Source organism: Cuculus canorus, chromosome 12 (assembly GCF_017976375.1).
Source record: "Cuculus canorus isolate bCucCan1 chromosome 12, bCucCan1.pri, whole genome shotgun sequence".
Classification (NCBI taxonomy): domain Eukaryota; kingdom Metazoa; phylum Chordata; class Aves; order Cuculiformes; family Cuculidae; genus Cuculus; species Cuculus canorus.
Window position 1 is genome coordinate 20,820,800 of NC_071412.1, and position 20,908 is coordinate 20,841,707.

Below are 20,908 nucleotides of genomic sequence, written 5' to 3' on the forward strand. Positions count from 1 at the left end.
GAAAAAGAGTGCATAGTTTCATGATTTTTCAGAACTAGGACAATTGGGGATGGGAGAGGATTCAAGAAGAGACTCCAGGCTCTCTCTCTCAAACCACAGTCAATACCAGACAAGCTAGGAAAACAGTGGCAAGCGCTTCAGGGGACACCGAGATAAAATGCAGTGAGATATATAGCGTGACACTATGAATTCGTCTTGTTTTTACACAGCTATAAGCTAAGAGAGCTCTTACATAAATATTGCCACACATTAATGAAAACCGGTCAGTATAAGGTCCAAGCAAGAGTGCACCCACAGGCTTCCAAATACAAGGGAAAGCATGCAAGCAAGCCATCTAAGACAAGTTCCAGCCAAAGAATATGGTTATCACAGAGAAACACACTCCAAATAACTTGATTAGCGAGAGCGCTGCAGTTCTGTAAGTATAACTTGTTGTCGTATAGCTTTGGTGAAATATGAGAAACATTCGCTCTTAAAAGGCAGGCTAAGAAGGCTGATACTCTGCGTTCCACAAGGATTATTACAGAACAGGTTTTGGAAAGGAGATAATGCCCCAGATTTTGGTCTACCACAGGAAAAAGGCATAGATGTGATTGCTAAAGCCAGATTACCAGAGGATTTCTCTGTTTTTAATAGATGTGTATAATATATTACACATATACTTTAATTCATAGATATTAGATCTCTATTTCTATATTTCGTTTTGTGCTTTAGAAATGGGGGAAAAAGTCTGTCTCAGCCTTTCCACGCTCTCAATCTCGATAGCAGTGCATGATCGGAAGCTCAGATCAGTGGTTCTGAGTGTATATTTGGTGCTCCACATCCTCACATCAGATCAAAGAGGGTACCAGGTCTGTTGTAGGGAATGTCTTACACTCTCTTCAGATGAAATTGTAAGAGACAACATGGAAAAAGGCACAGAGATATGATCGAGTCGTCCTATATAACTCCTATTACAGAGTTTCATTAAACACTTCTAAATATATTTTAAATGTCAGGAATTCTGCTTTACTCTAAAACTCTGTTCTGTGTTTAATGAACTTCCCTCACACGCTAGGCAAGTCAGAAAAGAAGTCTTGTGAGGAGTGTGTCAGTAGAGTGACTGGGAAGATGGAGAGGAAAATGTGTCCTTTGAACTCGCTTCTTTTTTTTCTTGTGCTAAAAGAAACAACTAAACCATCTAGTTAGTCTTCCACTGAAAACAATTGCATTTATTGCATTTATGTATTTATTATTTTAATATATATATTGCAGATATGTGTATAAAAATATATTTGTTCAATATCAAATTAAGTTAGTAAATGGGCATCCCAAAATTAGAGCTGTATTAGTGTACTAAGCAATTCAATATATATCTTTTAAGGCAATAAGATAAATACCTTATACATGGGGATTCTCTGAGTTTCTTTTCATATAAATTGAATGTTTTACCTGAAGAACTATCTGAATAGAATCACAGTCTTTCCTAGAAGGGAGTAATAAAGCTGGAGGCTACCGTATTTGAAACACATTTTCCTCTGTCAAAGAGAACTTGAAAATAATATCTTGAATAGAAAGAGAGACCATCTGTATCCATTTCCACACTGATCTGCAAACTCTATGACTTTTCAAGATGAAATAATGGTATCATAACCCCTGTGTTTCTTTTACCTAGGTGCTAGTCTGAGGAGAAGGTTGGAAATGCAAGCTTAAAGGTTGAATTATTCACATTTGTCTTATGGCATTTAATGAAATTGAGCGTTTATTTGGAAGCACATTTTTTTCAGCCACTACCACACTCATAGGCAGAGAAAATATTTGCATAAAAACTTAAAACTAAATACACTAAGGAGAAAATTCCTAAATTCTTTTTTAGCGGTTGTACAGCTGAAGATTACTGAAACCAAATGAGATTTAGAGATTTCCCCTGCCCCCTAAGTAATTCTTAGAAGAATTATTAACTTCAGAATCTGTCTAACAAGAGTATTTGCTGCTTGCTGGCATCTCTGTTTTAATTACTGGAGGGAACATAATGTGCTTGACAAAGCTGAAAGCTGCAGAGCCTTGTACTGTTTCAGCAACTCGCTGTGGTTTTAACCCATGTATTGACCAGCAAGGCCTGCACTGATGACAGTAGATTTCTGTTCCAATGTTGCATGATTTCAGAACACCTAGAAGCTCCTTGGCTTAGGAGTGATAACATTTTATGAGCAGATAAATGGCTGTTTACAGTATAAAGCCAGTATAAACCCATGTTTGTGCATTAAAGGATTCGGATGAATATTGCAAGTGAAGCACGGAGTATTCTCTTTATTGGAGAAAACAGTGGTTTATGCCATCTTAAAATCCTTCATCCTGTACACAGTTAGACGCAGCCTTAGCTTTAAGCCCCTGAATTGTCCCATTGACTTTGTTTGAACTGCTTTCTCTATGTGCTGTAGTTTTGTGGAAATCGGGCAGATTGTGTCTGATGAATTTGGTGGCCTTCGGCGAGAGGGTTACAGCGTTGATGGATAAGGAAAAAGCAACTGACACCATCTACCTGGACTCATGCAAAGCCTTCGACATTGTCCCACATGACATTCTTGAATCTAAATTCAAGAGACATAAATTTGAAGGGTGGACCACATGGTGGCAAGGAATCAGCTGGGTGGTCACACTTGGAGAGCTGTGGTTAACAGCTTGATGTCCAAGGGGAGACTGGTGACAAGTGGCGTTCTGCAGGGTTTGGTACTGGGCCCTGTGTTGTTTAACATCTTTGTCACAGACATTGTCAGTTGGATTGAGGGCGCCCTCAGCACCTTTGCCAATGACACTGAGCTGCACAGTACTGTTGACACACTGGAGGGAAGGGGTGTCACCAGAGCAGCTTTGACAGGTGTAAGAGGAGGGTCTCTGCGAACCTCATGAGGTTCAACGAGGCCAAGTGCAAGGTCCTGCACCTGGGCTGGGGCAATCCCAAGCATAAACACAGGCTGGGTGGAGAATAGATTGAGAAGAACTCTGAAGAAAAGGACTTGGGGTTGCTGGTGGATGAGAAGCTCAACATGAGCCGGCACTTGCAGTCCAGAAAGAAAACTGTATCTTGGCTATATCAAAAAAAAAGCAGTGAGACCAGCAGGTCCAGGGAGATGATTCTGCTCCTCTACTCCACTCTGGTGAGACCCCACTTGGAGCACTGCATCCAGCTCTGGAGTTCTCAGCACAGGAAGGATGTGGACCTGTTGGAGTGAGTCCAAAGGAGGCCACAAAGATGATCTGAGGGCTGGAGCACCTCTCATATGAGAACAGGCTGAGAGAGTTGGGGCTGTTCAGCCTGGAGAAGAGAAGGCTCCAGGGAGACTTAAAGGCCTCCTTTTACTTAAAGGGGACCTACGGGAAAGCTGGTGAGGGAATTTTGATCAGGGAGCGCAGGGATAGGATGAGGGATAATGGTTTTAAAGTGGAAGAGGGGAGATTTAGATTAGATTTTGGGAAGAAATTCTTTATTATGAGGGTGGTGAGACCCTGGCCCAGGTTGCCCAGATAAATTGTGGCTGTCCCATCCCTGGAGGTGTTCCAGGCCAGGTTGGATGGGGCTTGGAGCAGCCTGGTCCAGTGGGAGGTGTCCCTGCCCATGGCAGGGGGTTGGAACTGGATGGGCTTTGAGGTCCTTTCCAACCCAAACCATTCTATGAAATCAGGGGGGGCTCTTTATGGCTATGAAATTAAGCGTGTGAGTGAGCATTTACAGAATCAAGAGTTAAACAAACGCCTTTGTGTTAAAACCTGGATGTGAGCAGTCCAAACAGGAGAGGAATTCAAGCGCTCGGTCCCCCGTGGAGGGGGTGGCGTGGGTGATATTAATGTGTTGCTGCCCTGAGTGATCAGCACTTTTTTCTTCTTTGTTAAGGCTTATCTTTGATGTCAGTTGTGCTTAAACAGAACACAGTTCGTTGCTGTTTTTTCTGTGCAAAGCCCCTTCAAACACAAAGAAAAGTGGGGAGGGAGGGAGAATTGTGAAACATATGCAATTGCCGCTGCTGCGATGTGGAGTTTAAAAACGTTTCTATGAGGAAGGAGTACTTATGGCACTTGACTGAAATACAAAAACACTTATCAGTGGGTGAAGTCTTGCCAAAAATAATTCCTTTCCCTTACATTTCTGACAGGATGGAACAGCCTTTCTTGCATTTGCACCAGGTTACAAAAAAAAACCCAAAAAAACAAAACCTGTGTCTATTTTCCTCTATTCTGCTTTAAAAATAGTCTTTCAAATCTTAACTGCTTGAGAGAGCTCCTGAGGAATGCTGCAGGCGAGTTCAGAGGTGAACCTGGGCAGCAAAGGCAGCAGTTATTTTACTTAGTTACACACGTATATCATCCAGAGAAGAACAGCAGCCATAGTACATCAAAGCTGAAAGAAGACATCAAATTTATTTCACAGCCCTGTCCACCTAAAAGCACTCATTCTCTGCATAAGAAGCACATAGTTTTTACAGGAACAGAGTGCTTTCAGTGGACTGCAGGTCGGGAATTTCTATGAAGGAGGCAGTGAGGGGAACATAGTTTTTACTGCTGTACTGTGTGGTTTCATCAGACCCTACTTAAGGTCATAATAAATTTGCTGGGATAATAGCCTGTACTTCAAAATAGGCAGATAATTCCATTGTACATCCAAACCCATTTTATGCAGAGATTATCACATTTCAACAAATGTAGCTTGCTTTATAGGAATCGGATTGGGAACTAAGCCATTTGTCACCACTTCTGTTCACTGCCTATACCGTTAATTGATCGTACTTGAAGGCTTTTGAGTTGTCTCTATTAGCTGAACAACACCCAGAATGCCCACGTAGTTCTTCACTGGTATTAAGAGGACTTATGATCATTTTGGGGTTTCATTTTGGCTTTTATGAGCTCAGGTTGTATTGGGGCTCTGGAAGCTGCAGTCGGTGTTTTGCTTTAGCCCACACAGCAGCAAGGTGAGTGACAGCCCTCCCTCCTCTGTACCACAGCCACCTCAGCAGTACATTCCGTGCTGCAGAGAGACCGTGGGCTCAGAAGAAGAAAGGACTTGAGTGTCACTCCTAAGCAAAAATTTAGTTGCTTTTGGTGAGACTCTCATTCTGCTTTGGGTGTTTTATCACTGACTTCAGCTTTGTTTGAGCATATGGGATCATTTTGTGTAAGCCTTTCGCTTGTGCTCAGCTGATGTATATCTGGACCAACTGCTAACTGCTGTCTCCAGACAAAAAGGAGAATAACTGGAGCCAGAAACGCTTTGAATCTCGTTCACCCATTCAGTCTTTCACTGTGATCATAGCCTGGGACACCAAGATATTCTTCCAATGTTTTTTCTTTGAGTTTTTCATGTAGTCCATTTACGTACAGATTTGGTAGTGGCAGCAGGTGATGTGGGTTGTGCCAGAATCTCTAAGGACACGCGCTTTTAAAAATGATTCAGTTTTTGAATATTTAAGACACCTGTAGCTCAAGGGTTGCTTTTGTCTTTCCATACGTGCTACTGCTTCATTAGATCAGTCCTTTGTGGCCTATCAAAATATTGCAATGAATGGTCATGAATTTTGCTGCTACAGTACAGTATTATTAGGATGGTTCTGAAAAAATAACTCTGTTCCATTTTTGTGTGAAGCTCATCAGGAGCAATCCAGCCTTTCATCTCTGTCCATCCCTGAATTTCAGCCAGCTTATTTCTCCTCTCTGGGAGATTGCTATCACGTCATTTCTCGTCTAATCTGACGTCCGTGTCTGTGACATTTTTATTAATGCTCATCACAAGTTTCAGTCGTTCAGTAGTGTTGCGTTCTCTGCAATCCTAGTCACTACTTCAAGGTTTAATTCTGCTTTGAAAAACCACGTTGTTCTTTGTGGTGCTCTTTGTCTTGGTTATGACAACAGGCTTGGCTTGTAGTCACATTCGGTTCCTCTCAAAGGTCGAATCTCGTGTCCCAAGGGGATTTTGGTACTGGTTTTTTGGTTTCCTTACTTTTGCTTAATTATATCACAATGTAATTATTGTTCGTTTCTTTGGCTTTCACATTTATAGTTCACTGGGACATTCCAGATTTGGATTTGGTCTATCATGGACTGTGAGGAAGATTACAATATATTCCCCAGGTGGTTTGCCTGTAGTCTGGCTCAGGTCCTACTCATGTAAAGTTTCATAAAGAGTTTTGCAGAAAGGATCTAAAGCATCTTATCTTTTTCAAATGCACTTTGGTATTTCAAAGGTTAACTCCCGCATTTGCTATTCCTAAATTTTACTTTTGCGCTATGAACGCACTGCTCTCTGCATGACATGGCTCGTTAGGTCTTAGAGTGCCACATAAACAGTGCAGGAGAAGGAAAGGAGGGGGAAAATATTTCCTTCATACTAGGTGAATTACTTTGCTTTTATTAGGGGAAGAGTTTCTGAAAAGAAATTATACGTTGTCTGTCTTTGCATTGATTTCATTAATAGGGACACCTTTTGGAGAAACCAGCAAATGCATCAGACCAGGGAAGGGTGTCGTCTGTTTTATCTTTTTGTTAAGAAATTGCTGTTAGCTGCATTCAGTAAGTGAGCTATCGAACACGCCAGCTAAAGCTTATTACTTGGAAAACAGTTCTATTTACTGAGGTTTTGTTTTATCCATTCAGAAATATCACTGATTATCCAGATATTGGATTTGCAGCAGCTGTAATAAAACCATAACAACTTGTTACTTACTGAAGATAAATAAGTTGTTTGCTATTAGTGAAGAAAAAGTATTTTATTTTGGTGGTAGGAATAATAAAGGCATGTGTTGACAGTGAAGGATGTAAATAAAGGGTTTTTTGGCATGGACTAATGCCTCTGTATTGTATGGGAAGATGTTTTTTTAAATGGATCAAACCAAATTAATCAGTTTTTCATTCCTATTTACTCCCTGCAAGCATCCGTACTGTCAGAAACCAAGGGAATTTTTTTCTGAGACAGTCACAGTGAGGGCAGCAGAGAGATGCATATCTTCATCCCTTTCCTTCACAGTGCATTTATATCAAGCCATGTCACAAAACAAACTCCAAGTGCTGTGAGCCTTCCCATAGTACGAGTGCAGGCAGCCATGAAAACTATCTTTTGTGTACTGGCGTTTTCTCTGAGAATGTAATTTTTTTTCACTCATGTGTGTTATTCCTTTGAACTCTGAATGAGCACTTTGGCTGAACTTGACAGAATTATATATTGGGAATTAAACGCCAGTGATTTCTTCCTCTTACTGTGCAGAATTCTGTCCTAAGCAGTGCAGACAAGCACAGCAGACGGGAGGCTGTTGGAAGCTGCATGTTGCTTAGGTTTTTCACCAACTTAGCTAAGATTTGTTTTACACGCAGTCTGTATACAGCCCCTTGCTTTTCCTAGGCTGTTCCCCACCCCTGGAACATGCTAGTTAAATCCTATTATATTATACAATTATTATTATGTTAACATTATTGTATGCATACATATATACATGTCAAAAATATTTTATGTTATCTGAACTACTACCGAGAGTATTCTAACCAGAGTGCGTGCATCCTGACAGGCTTTGGCTTTAAAACGCCCAGTCTGAAATATGTGTTTTTCAAAATTTTGAAAACTTGCTGTCTATTTGCAATAGCAAGTGAGGGAAATGGGATTGCTTGTAGATGCAGAGTTTTGGTCTCCGTCACCTTAAAGTGCACACTTTAGCAGCTACAATTTTTTTCCTTCTGGGTAGATGCCCGTGGTTTGGTTGTCTTTCGTCGGTCTTGTTGCTTGACCGGAGGTGCCAGGGCGGTGGCGGTTGTAGACGGGAGGTGCGGGCAGGCTGGCACACCGAGCAAACTGCTGTTGAGGGATGGCTCAGCGAAACTCACTCTTGATTTTAAAAAATACTTTACTTCCTCAGGTGCACATTTCTGTCACTGCAGGGTGAGCTAACGAATGGAAGAACAAAACGTACAGGCGTGATGTTTTCTATATTGATTCTTAAAATGTGTCCTGTCTGCCACATGCAGGTACCTTAGATTCTGTCTGTGTTCTCGCATAATGGCTGGCCAAGGCGAACTCATTCATGAGCAAAAAGGAATTTATTCCTTTTTAACTTCTGTTGCTATAGAGAATCTAGACAAAGAAACATACAACGCGACACGTCTCTTCCATTTTCAGAAGGGAGCTAAATGCCTAAATAACTTTTCTTATATAGATTTTCTGGCTTATATATCTTTGATAATACTTCTTGCAGTTTGTCTGACAGCTCAACTTTTTCTAGCTCACAGAGCACACCGTGTTCCAGATAGAAGAGGCATCCATAAGGGCCACTAGGTCTGAAGACTGGGTTTCACTGGAAAAATAAACGTCTGTTAACTTTATCGTACAGCCTGTTTCTGTTCTTGGCTTTCAGAAATGGTGGTTAGTGGCTTTGAGACAATCCCTTTGTTTGAACAGGATATCAATCAGCTTCTGCAGTAACTGGAACTTAAGCTTGAAGTGATTTCAGAGGTCAGAACTAGCAGCATGATTTTAAAAGCACAGAAAAGAAATTTATGCAACTCTGGAGAACACTTGTGATATGCCCCATTTCTGCATCTGTTGAATGCATTGATAGGAAGTCTGTCATTAAATTTACTGAATTTTGAATGAAGGCTTCAAGTAAAAAATTCCCTAAATGAAGGAATGCTCTAGATTTCTGTTATTAATGGCACGCTGTGCCTCACAATGGACTTAGTTGCTTACTTTCTTTGACTTCATGCTCTCTTACTAGTGTCTTGCTTTCTTTAAAATTTGCCATTTCCTCAAAGAGAAGTGAAGTCCAGCATTTTTTTAACACTGTAATTTTCCACAGGTCTGTGTAATTCGTCCATACTCCCTTGCTGCTTCCCATGAAGTCGGCAGGAACTGTATCTCATTAGAAGGAGCCGGGTCTGGTTCCAAAACAGAGCTGTTTCAGCTGCATGCTTTGGCATTTAGGGCAAGACAAAAGTTGAAATGGTGTCTGTAAAATGTTTCTTTGTCCATCGCAAGTGTGTGTGTTCAGTATTTGGAGATCAGGTACAGGAACAGTGAGCCAAGATGAGAGTCCAGCAGGCTCCTGGTCTGCACAGCGCAGTGCAGCAGAAGCGAGGAGTTAGCCTGCCTTTCGCTCTGGGTAGTATGAGCCTTAGATGTGCAGGTAGATGTCACCCTTATCAATTGTGTTACACTGGCACCCGGCACAGCAAGGCAAAGTAGATACTGGAAAGTCAGAGCAGAAAGAACTACCTGTAACATACCCTGTCCTTTGCTACTGGTAGTTTTAAGGTATGGGAAGATGCAAAAGAAACCCTTTGCAGCAAGGGAATTAACTAAATTGACCAAAGCAACAGGCTACGAAAATGCATGTGAAATGTAAAGTTACAAAATGAATGGCTTATTTACAACTTGAGCTGTTTTAGCACAGCGTTTTGCCCAACTTCAAATTGTTCTAAAAAGGATTAGATATAATTAATGCTGTATGACCTCCTTTTTTCTTCTTTTCAAAGAATGTAGAGCTGTACATCTAATGAGGACCCCTGAAAGGACTATTACGTCCAATTGTCTCAATTATGCAAATAACGTTGATATTTTAGCAGAAGGGAGGGCATACTTCAAATTAAAAGTTTCAGCTCCTGCTTTAGCCTTTCTGCAGTGACGGCATTTTTACAGCAAGTACATCCACTGTTTGAAGAGAGGAAAGGAGGTTTAACAAATTGGAGATTTGGGCGCTATCTAAGTAGATTTGTTGTGCCTTGTTCCACCATGAGATGAAAATACCCTCTGGGCAGGGAGATGGGTCATGAGACTTCTAAAGGATTACCTTCAAAGGGAGTCATGAGATTGGTTTGAACAAAAAAGCTGCTCACATGCTTATCATATGAGATTCTCTTCTTAAAGTGGTGGAAACCCATCTCCTTGGGAATTCTCATGAACTTCAGAGAGACTGGAACTCCTAAAAGTAAAGATGAATGAGAAGTCTGAACAATAAACGGAAAGATGGGACAGAAGCTCAGAATTAAATGCAATTTATTTACTCTAGATGTAGTTCATCTTTCCAAACTGTGAAACCCTTCCAGTGACAAGCAGGTAGGATATGATTTTAAATTATTTTTCTCTTGATTCCTAATTGTGTTCTGCATTGCTACCTTTTTTAGCATCGATATGCGTAATTGAAATTTGCACTGGAGAGCTGTATAGTCACCTATTGATTCAAGAAAGATAACTCGGTTGAAATGGCAGCATTCCGATTAGACCTCTTCCTAGATTTCTCAGGTGTTTTGAAAGATGAGCAACCTGAAGAAGACAAAAATGAGTTTACAAGTCCAAAAAACGTGTCTCAAAACATTTCAAAATTAGGAAATTGTTTGGTTATAACTGTAATGAGATGTAGAAATGTGGGTAAAGAGAGATTAGATGAAAACATATCTTACATATTTCAGTGTTTTGAATGCTACTTTAGAGATACCTCTGCCGCAAATGGGGATGGAGGTCTGGGTGGTTTTTTTTTTTTCTTCTGGAAGTTGGGACTTTGCTTTGTTTTGGGGTTGTTTTCAGTTTTCAAAATTAGCCAAAATACTTTCAAAATACTTTCTGGAGTTCACTTTTGGCAACAAGCCTCTTTTTGCGCATGTTTGTTTCCAAATGCGCTTATGAAGGTCCGAAGGTAGGTCAGGTATTGTGGAAGATCCGTGCGATCCCTGAGTATTCACATACCGGTATTTCAAATGCTTGACGAGCCAAGGAAGCTCAGTTTCGTTTTGTTACCCTCATAGCTCTTCAGATCACAATTCCAAAGAACGATGCTCCCACTCACTCTTCTGTCCTTAGTACCCATTCTGCCGCAGTGCAGATGGGGTCTTGAGAAGGGACATCTCAGAGGAACTGGCTCCAGGAGGGCATATCCCTGCATTCGCCTGTTGAGCCAAAGATAGCCACGAACACAGCTTCTGGCCTGGCCAAGTCTCCTTTAACTCCCCTAATTCAGGCTTTGAAATTTTTCTTCCCAATTTTTGGTAATGGTTTAAATCCAATAAACTGAAATATTTATCGTATGTTTTCCCCAGCATCATTTTAATTCAAATGGTAGACTGCAGCTGACATTTTGCAGCCAAATACATTAATGAGTTATACATTATATTTGACAACTGTGAACAATATGGTATACAAATACAGGCACAGCATTCCGAAGAATCATAGAATAATTTGGGTTGGAAGGGACCTTAAAGATCATCCAGTTCCAACCCCTGCCACGGGCAGGGACACCTCCCACTGGCTCAGGCTGCCCAAGGGTTGTGTCTCCTGGATTGTGCTACCATCTGTTGAAGCTAGATGCTGCCTTCTCTCTCTTTAGAGAAGAACAGCGTGTTGTATACCATGAAAAAAGAAGTAAAGGATTTTCTGGAAAATTTGTCAACTTATTTCTCAACTTGTTTGAAGTCTCCCATTGCCCTCCTCCTTTGTCATCATTTCAGCCCTGAAGTGCTCACGTTTTCAGAAAGTTCCCAATGAATGTTGGCAACTTCTAGGTATCTATACAGTGTTTAAGGCATATAAATTTAGTGTCTCTGGGAAGTGATTTAACCCTCGAGTTCCAATGCTTTCATAATGATTTCTGAAAGATTATAAGCAATCATTTGGTGCAAACACTGCAGCCCAGGAATTAAATTGGCTGAAAAAGATAGAAAGCAGCAGGGTATAAAATGCAGCTGATGGTGACATATTCTTTTAAAGTTTATGTATTAACTAATGCCTGGCAAAAAAAAATCACTTTACTGGGTGTAAAATCATTCCTGAGCCTTGTCAGAGCTAGATACCACGGTATATCCAGTCTTCAAATAAGAATTATTAACAAATTTTCTTATAGAAGAAACTAGTGATTCCCAGAGTACTTTGGCTAGTGTTGTGTTCGAGGCTGCTCGCTGCCTCTCCCTGCTCATCAGCTCTGCTACGTTGGGCCTCTTGAGAAAGGGATGACTCCACTACCATAGATAAAGTTGCTCAACACTTCCCATCCTGGCATCTGGATTTGTGCTTGTTAAAACTCTGCCACTCATTAAGGTTTGGAGTAAAACTGGCTGTATGGAGTCTCTCTGGAGGCTGAAGGTTTTAGGGAGAAAACAGTTCTCAGGAAGGAGAGGCTGAGTACAGATAATTAGTTGTGTTCTCCATCTCGCTAGCATCTGAAACAGAAGGCCTACAGGCAAGAAGAAGATTTGGCGAGCTAATAACAGGACTGGAATAAGTAAAAATGGAGATTATACGTTATTGTTAAAATTTGTTAGAGAATCTCTTCCTGGGAAACTTGCTGCAGTTAGGGGTGGAGCTCAGGTGTTGCAGAATGGCTTTTGCTACCTTAAAATGCAGTAGGTGTGGTGTGTACCCTGCTCAGTGGGTTCTTCATGCATTCCACGCACACAAACCGTTTTCTCCATTGCAAAACTACCCAAAGTATGTTCTCTGCAGGCAAGCACTGAGCCAAGCTGTCCTGCTGCATGCTCTAAGTGGTCCTTTAGTTGCTTTATTTTAGTTGCAGTAGCAGTACAGTTAGATTAGCGCTGAGCTGTGCCCAAGCAGCTGTGCCTGCCTCTCAGGAGGGTGTCCAAGCTCATCCAGCACACTTTACTAATGTGCCTCCGTGGACTCTGTGCAGGAGCTGCGTGTATCAGCCATTTCAGAGCAAGCCAGGTCTGCTGTGCTGTGGAGACCAGAGCTGGTTTTCACATCTCTCAGCCTTTGGGAGAGCGAGAGCTGTGTAAAGAGATGCAGCAGAATTGTGTCTCTGAAAAAAGGAGCTTGTTCCTTCCTTCTGCAGACTGTGTCCCTAAGTTAATGCATGTGGAGAGAAAATTATTCCCCTTGTTTCAGTGCAAGGTCTCACCAGCAGCCTGGGAACACAAAGCATAATGGAGAAGGCATGAAAGCTCGTTACAGCTCTCTGTGCAGCGCAGCACTGCTTACTGGTTTCCACACAACACTGCTTACTGACGCTGCCGTCCTGCCTGTTGTGTGCGAGACTCAACCACAGGGCAAATGGTTCCCTGACAAGGTTGCTCCAAGAGCACAGGTTCAAATTGAACTGTATGAAAAATGCAGTGAGGTGAGAATAAGAATTGTCTGTAGAAATAAACTTTTATTTGAAAGAGTCTTAGAACTGTTATAAATTCCTTCTTGATGATACGCTTATTAGCAAACAGAGATAAGACAACCTCTTTCTATTGGATATCGTGTGGTACTTAGTATTCTAATAATTGCTAAAAGTGGTATCAGTTGTATTTTTGATATAACTCGTGCAAAATAGGGTTTTGGAAATTAGGTTTAAATTTGCAGTCTGTCAGTGTTCTGTAGTTGGGAACATTGTTCATGGCTCTGGCTCCCTAGTGACCTAACACAGATTTAAAATAGCATTATGGTTTATGCCCTGTATTTCTTAGTAATGAACAACTATTCAGTAAAGTCTTACCAGTTCATGAATGGCTATGACATTGGTCATTAATGTTCATCCCATAGTCTGGAGTATTTTTCTCTGAGCAAGAACACTGTTACTGGGAGGACAGTTGTTCTGGGTAGAACTAATCGCCTGAAAGAAAGTTTAATGGTTGATTACTTGGGCACTTGGAAAAACTATTCCTTCAAAGGGAAGAAGCATGATGGAGAGCGTAGTCGGGATGTTGCATTTAAAGGCAGCGCAAAATACAAATCTTTCTAGTATCAATTTTTAAGTTCTGGGTAACAGGGATTCCTTTTCTCTTTTCTCCCATTTGTTTATTGGGCAGAGTTCTTATTTGTTTTCTCTGAAGTAACAGTGACTGAATGTGATTACCCTCATGGCATTTACAAAAGTCTGTGGACTCGTTTACATGGTGAAAATGGACTCGTGCACCCGCCACGCACGTACTCATGGTATGAATTTCATTCCACTTCCACAATGCTTCTTCCTCTCACTATCTCATCAAAGCAAACATCTTTCTTCTCAAATCTAGCATGAATATCCGGGTTTAATTCTGTAGAGCAGTCTAATTAAATAATTGGGCAACACTGCTGAGGTTTGACTCCCCAGGTGATAGCACCTTTTGTGCAGACTGCAGGCTGAAGGGGGGTTACCAGGAAATGTCGGTAAGATGGCGTGAACAGGGTTACAGCTGAATGTTTCCATAAGTGACAATAATCAACCCACATCTTAACAAGATGTTGGTGAGAGTAATTTGTATTATTCCACAGCTGTGAGCTCTGCTGCCCAGCCAACTCCATTTTTGTATTATTCTGTGCTTGATTTATCTTGAGCAGCTTTGTCAAACCCTGTATTATGTATGACATACGTTCATTTGATCCCCTGCCTACTCGCCCGCTGCATCTGTGTGCCCGGCACTGTCTGCTGCACCCGACTGCTGTGCGACGAGGCTCCAGGCACCAAGCGCTGCTGTTGGCATGCCCGCTCGTCAGCTGGGCCTGGTACCGGCAGAGCCTCGACGGAGTGCGGCAGCTGGGGAGCGGATGCTTTTTAGTAGGGCTCCAGGTGCCAAAGAGCTGTCTCACAGCAGATGCTCTCTAGCTGCAAGACAAGGCCAAAGCTCCATCCCATCCTGTGACCAACAAGTCAAACACGCCAAGCCATCCAGCAAAGACATGTATTCTGTTGCATGGAGCATCTCTCTTTGGGACACACGGCAGCTGAGAGGGCTGATTACTTTGGCTTTGGGTCTGGTAGAGTTTGGGCTTTGGATGTGCTCCGGTGACACTATGACTTTAATCCCTGCCTCCCTTTCACCTCCCAAATTCTTTCCCTTCTTTTGGTGGTAGTTTTATCGTTATGATTATTCACAGACACTAAATACTGCTGCTATAAACTGGAGAGGGGCAGATATAGACGAGACATAAGGAGGAATTTCTTCACCATGAGAGTGGTGAGGCCCTGGCCCAGGCTGGCCAGGGAAGTGGTGGCTGCCCCGTCCCTGGAGGTGTTCCAGGCCAGGTTGGATGGGGCTTTGGGCAGCCTGAGCCGGTGGGAGGTGTCCCTGCCCATGGCAGAGGGGCTGGAACTGGATGGGCTTTAAGGTCCCTTCCAACCCAAACTATTCTATGAGTCCATGATTTTATCCTGCAGAGGTATATGACAGCCTAAATTCACAGCTTCTGGAGGCACAGCAGCATGTAAGAGTTTGTAGCATGACATTTCCAGTGGCTTTGCTTTCCCATGTGGATTCCCACTCTGGAATTTCACCAGAGGTGCATTGGTCCAGAGCCCACCTCCTGCTCTTGCATGAAGCTGCACAGAAACGTTGCTGCGGGCTCTGTTTTGGTACAGCCTGAAATTCATGCCCAGGATTTGTTCATTGAATGGTTGGTTGTATATGAAGTGAAATACATAGAATTTAATGTTAATTTAGCAGCGAATTGTGATTGTTCATGGGTGATGGTGAGGGAAAATTTTCTCTTCAGTTATTGCACGTCTGCAGCCCTAAATATGTATATTTCTGAGCAAATAGTATTGGTTCTTGTCAAGAGACAGTTGATCTTTGTGCAACCAGTTCTTATGCTTATTAATGGCTATATTGCAAAAGTGAGTTTACGTTTAGGGTCTTAATTTTGTTAACTCATGATGTACAAAGCAACAATGCTGATTTCCATTCCTTGCTGCAGGAGGATACCGTCTTTTAATGCTAAAGAGAACTAACAAACCCATAAAGTGGAATAATATAAACCCAGTATTAATTAAGACTGTTTCTTGGCAACATATTGATTTCTAGGCTAAAGACCAAGAAATAGCAGTGGTTTTGTTTTGTTTAAATCGCGTTTTAGGAGACCCATTGTCAGTTTTCATAAAGGAGAACAAATACGCCGCTGAACATCTGTGTTTTTTCAATATTGGATTCTGATTAGTACATTCAGGATTTGCAGTATTAAGCAGGTTTGAACTTCACTACTATCAACAAATTGAGATCTTGCTTTTTTTGTGTTTCTCAGGGGTGAATGGAAAATGCGCAGTGTTTTTATTGCCATAATCTTGCTGGCAGCAATGATTTGTCTGTCAGCATAATACTGCCACTGACTGTTGGTCTGAGAACTGTAGCTGGTCTGTCATAGTCCTTTAACAATTCATCCATTCCAAGGCTGTTAAAAAGCGCTTATTTTTCTCAAGCTCGCAAAAGACAGTAGAAATACTTAGATTTTTCCTCAAGAAACCAAATAAATTTCAAGCCAGAGAGAGAAACGTACAGATTCTGTATCAAATAAGTGGAGAAAGTGCCTGTTTTCTGACAGTGAATGTTTCTGCTCAAGTATTTGCACTGGATTATAATGAAGCTTTGGTTAAGCAGATTAAATAGACAAAAGCAGTGAAACTTCAAAGGCTGACCAAATGTGCTGAGGTTTTATTTCCCCGATCTGTAATGCCTGCCTTTGCCATTCTCTCATTAGGACAGAAAAATAAGCCAGCGGAGCATAATGTGTCGTCCAACTGTAGTGCCTTTAGCGACTGGTTTCTAACGGGGGTTTAGGTGTGGGTATGTCAGGTTTTGCTCAACGCAGCAGTAGATAATAGAACTCCTCTGAGAGGGGCTTAAGAATGACTGCACAGCTGAGAGCTCGACTGTATTGGAGAGCTTATTTTAGATACCAAGATGCAAAAGCTTCCTTCCAAACACAAATATTATGTCAGTAGTTAATTAACCGTGTTTACATGAAGCACACAAAATAGCAAAGGGAACTCGATCCTTTGGTAAGCTACGAAGAGTAAGGTAAAGCTGCACTCAGTGACACGGGGTAAAAATCCAAGCTGTTTTGATGTTTCTAGTTTGCATTTTCCAGTATTCTCTACAGAACACTTAAATGTGCAGCATCTGTTACCATTTAAGTGTTGAAGAGTGTTTCCTACACTGTGGAATTGATTTGGGCATTTGTGTCACTCAGTCGAGGTTTTATCAGAGACCACACAGGAGTCTGTGGTTTTATTTGGGGAAAAAAATGAATATGCTTAAAATATATAAAATAATAATAACCCCCAAATTAATTAAAAGTAATAAAAAATGAAAATATATAATTTTAAGAGTAGATAAATGATGTAACCTCTGTAATGGGTTCCAGTAGAGCTCAATTTGTAACATTAAAGGTCATAAGCTAGCATGGGGTGTATAAGCACAAGTAACAGCATCGGACAGAGCCGTACAACAACAGTGAATTTGGACACTGTGGTTTTGGATTAATTTTGAAAGCCTAGTGTCATTCCAATCAGACAGATTGTTTGGTGCTCTGAATCTTTTGAACAGCCTGAATACCAGTGCATTAGCAAAATCTGGTTCTGAACAGGTAAATGGCGTCAGTTTGATGTGACCAACCAGCTCCACCGACCACAGAGCATCAGGGAGGTCCCCGTCTTGGGCGCTTTCTTCTGCGCTTTTCTAGAACTGCACCCCAATAACTGGGCAGTGATGCTGTGAAATTAAAGCATTTTCTGAGCTCTATTTCTAATAAAAGTATTTCTAAAATTTTTCTTCTAAAAGCCTTGCCAGAAAGCAAATAATAAAAAAAAAAAACCCTCTTCAATATTTTGGGGAACAAAGGCTTTTTAGGTTCATTTAAAGAAGGAATGTGTAGAGTGGAGACAAGAAAGCCTACCAAGTCATACAGCCTTTAGATGTTAAATTTAATACTCTCTTCCTTCAAAATTTGCTACATAGCCAAGCTCTTTATGCTAAATTCCTGAAATATATGCCTTGTCGTTCAGGAAGCAACTAACATATTAAGCTACATGAAGTTGCGTCTAATGAGTTCTTAATTCTTTCTCACTCTGTGGTGCCACGAGCTCCTGAACAACTCCTTTTAAAATGAAATGAGGCGGTTCTGCCTCGGTAAATCAGTAAGTGTATTAGAGCGGAGAGCAGAAGTGCGGGATCTCCCAGACCAGTGATTGTCAAGGCATTCTGGCTCAGAGGCATCGGCAAGAGGCAGATGTTTACGTACCTGGACAGATTTTGGACAGCTTTTTCATGAAGTAAAAGCTTAGGTTTGCAATTTACTTGCAGTTATTTGCAATGCAGGAACTTCAAGTAGCCTCCTGTTATTTCAGACAGAATGGAGGAAGCAAAGAAGCCAGACAGGAACTAACAAGTCAACAAACAAAGGAACTCCAGAGACAGCTCTTGCCTCATGCCAGAAAAAAAAGATGAACTACCACACCCTCTATTCATCATGTGTAGAGTGTGCAGCACTTAGGGGGCTAGTCCGGTCTTGGAGCTATTACCAGACAGGCTGACGGAGCATTCATCTGACAGAAATCTGCAGCTGACTTTCTTAAGTCAGGAAATCAGCAACATTTTTAGTTCTTTCTCCAGGAGTGGCCTATATTTTTTTTGTTGTCGTTGCTGCTGAAGGCACCCTGAAAGTTCTTATGGCATTTTTAGCTTTTGTCTCTGCAAAAATTTCATTTCACTTCCACAGAGGAAACTAAAGCAAAACATACAAAATTGATTGCTACTTGAAAAATGAATTAGGAGGCAATTCCCTAATTCGAACTGAGGAGAAGCAGCTTCGTCAGCGAAGCAAATTTATCAGTGTCATCGGATCGTGAGTGGTTTTTAACAATTTTCATTTCTTTAAATTTAAAAGAATGCTTTTGAGTTTGCGTTTTAAAATTCACCACTAAATGTTTGTTTATTATTGCGATCTTGATGATACTTTGCCTTGTTGATGGTTGCGGGGACAGAGAGGGTCTCAGGTCTGCAAGTAAGGAACTGTGGGAAGCTCTGGCCTGCAGCTATTTCTGAATGACTTCTTCAGTGTTCCCAAACTCAACCAGTCTACCTTTTTGCAACAGGTTCACTAGCCGCCTTGCGCAGATCTGAATTTGTTCAATTTGCCTACACGTTGTCGTTTGTAAAATGCCTGTCGACTTGGACTGATTTCTAGTTTGCAGACACAGTGTAATAGTCCAACACAATTTTATTTTGTCTCCAAGGTCGGTTTCCTCCTCCTGCTTCACAGGAACACCACGTCTGAAGAGTTTGTACTTTTTCTGTCAATGTTTTTTCACTTTCAGCAACACCTGCTCCTGAGACACGTCTCCTTAAGAGTCAGATGCCTCAGCAATAACTGGGACTGGATTTACAACAGGATAAAATGATTTTGAGAAGATTGTTAAGCAGGGAAAGTATCGGGGAAGCAATTTCTGCTACAAAGAACAATACTAAAGTATAATTTGGAGTAGACACTGCTAATCTATTTATGTCACAATTTATGTTGGGTTTTTTTGTACTACTTTTTTTCTACTAGTGAATAGTTTACTATTTACTGCAACAGGAAGAAGCAACTGCATTTTTTGGTAAACCTTCAGATAAACATTGTAAATTCAAGAGCAGCATCTTTGTGCATAAAGGTTTTTAGACACATTCAAGTTTTGAATTTTATCCAAGTCATGGAAAGTTCATATCACCTACTTCATGAGTAGATGCATCTGGTGTTTAGAAGTGATTTAATTAATTCAGTGCTTGTTTTTAAAAACAATAGCTGAAAATAGAAGGCAAATCTCTGCCACAGAGAAATATCTCAGTACGTTTCTTATTTTTTCTTCCTTTTAAGGGTCAAAAGGCTTGGATAGAGAAGACTTTTTCAAAAAGAGAATGCATCTATGTAATTGCCAACAACAAAGACACTACCAGGTAACATTTGAAATTTCTGTTTTGGCCGACAGAAGAGGTTTATACTGAAGAAGCTTAACTGGATTGGGATTTAGACATGTGAAACTGAAATCAGTTGACTCACTGCCCTTAAAGGGAGATGATGGAAGAACAAAAGCGCAAGGCATACTTGCAGTCAAGGCTGTATAGATCCATGGGGCATGTCATACAAGGATGATAAGGCTGGGCATAAGGAGAGGCAGCGAGTTGTTAGTTCCTAGCTTTGCAAACCACAGCACAAATTCACGATGAATTTGGAAAGCAAGGAAGCAATATTGTGCACTGGGAAGCAAGTGGTTCCATTCTTCACAGGGGGTGTGACACTGCCGGTAGCAGCACTAGGCAGGGCACCAGAGTTCTGAGTCCAAATATTAATATTACTGCTACTGCCTGGGCTAGCTCGACTGCGGTCCAGCTTGTTTGGCTAACACAATTATGTCACATGCCAGCTGCCACCTTTGAGTAAGAGACAGATGGTCACTGCTTCTGTTCTGCATTCTTCCTCCTTCCCTGTCCTTTAGCCTCAAACAGCTTTCCAGTGTATTACAGGAGTGAAGTGAAATGTTTTATATTTGCTTGTTAAGAAACACCTGTGGGTTGGTAATTGCGGTATATGTGTGTAGGCAAAACAACAGGTACTACCCAGAAGCAGTGTTCTACAATTCATAGAGAGCAAGGCACGGTCAGTTGAAAATCTAATTTCTGATTTATTTATTTTTTAAATCACCATCCGATAGTGAAGGTACTGTAATCAAAGTCACTTTGCATTTTAACTTCCAGGTGCTGCTGTGGCCAGCTCATCAACCAACATATCCCACCTCCTCCGAGTATAACAGCTAATAAAAATGGAGAAGAAACAAAGCAAGTGGAAGCTCAGCCAGAGAAATGGTCTGTCAGTAAACACACCCAAACATACCCAACTGATGCCTACGGAAACCTTGAATTCCAGGGAGGAGGACATTCTAATAAGGCCATGGTAAGGAGCATAGGCTACTCTAAGGTATTCACTGGTACGTCAGTTTAAGAGATATGTGTCAGGATTCCAGCTTATTCAGAGCACCATCTGTTGAAATCAAAGGGAGTCTCTTCGCTGTCTCAGAAAGGTGTGGATGAGATTCTCAGAAACAGAAAGAGAGAGGAAAGGCAAGAGAAAAATAATACCTACTTAGGAAGCACCTCGTAATGTCTTAGTGAAACAGTTTCATTGAAGTTACTGTTAGTAAATACCAGCTAAGGAGGCAGCTGCAAGAATTAGTGTCTGAGA

General features: G+C 41.3%; 1 protein-coding gene across 12 annotated transcripts in view; it reads left to right on the top strand.

The window, feature by feature from the left end:
* The window catches only part of TRPM1 (transient receptor potential cation channel subfamily M member 1), a 93,791-nt gene that overhangs the window by 29,801 nt on the left and 43,082 nt on the right, over positions 1 to 20,908 (top strand). For 11 of the 12 annotated variants that reach the window (XM_054077225.1, XM_054077228.1, XM_054077227.1 and 8 more), the window contains 2 exons: positions 19,547 to 19,626; positions 20,425 to 20,620. In XM_054077225.1, coding sequence (XP_053933200.1) covers positions 19,547 to 19,626; positions 20,425 to 20,620 — 276 coding nt within the window. Of the gene's footprint in view, positions 1 to 9,638; positions 10,064 to 13,749; positions 13,877 to 19,546; positions 19,627 to 20,424; positions 20,621 to 20,908 lie in introns of those variants that run through there. The other variant, XM_054077226.1, reaches the window with a different exon arrangement.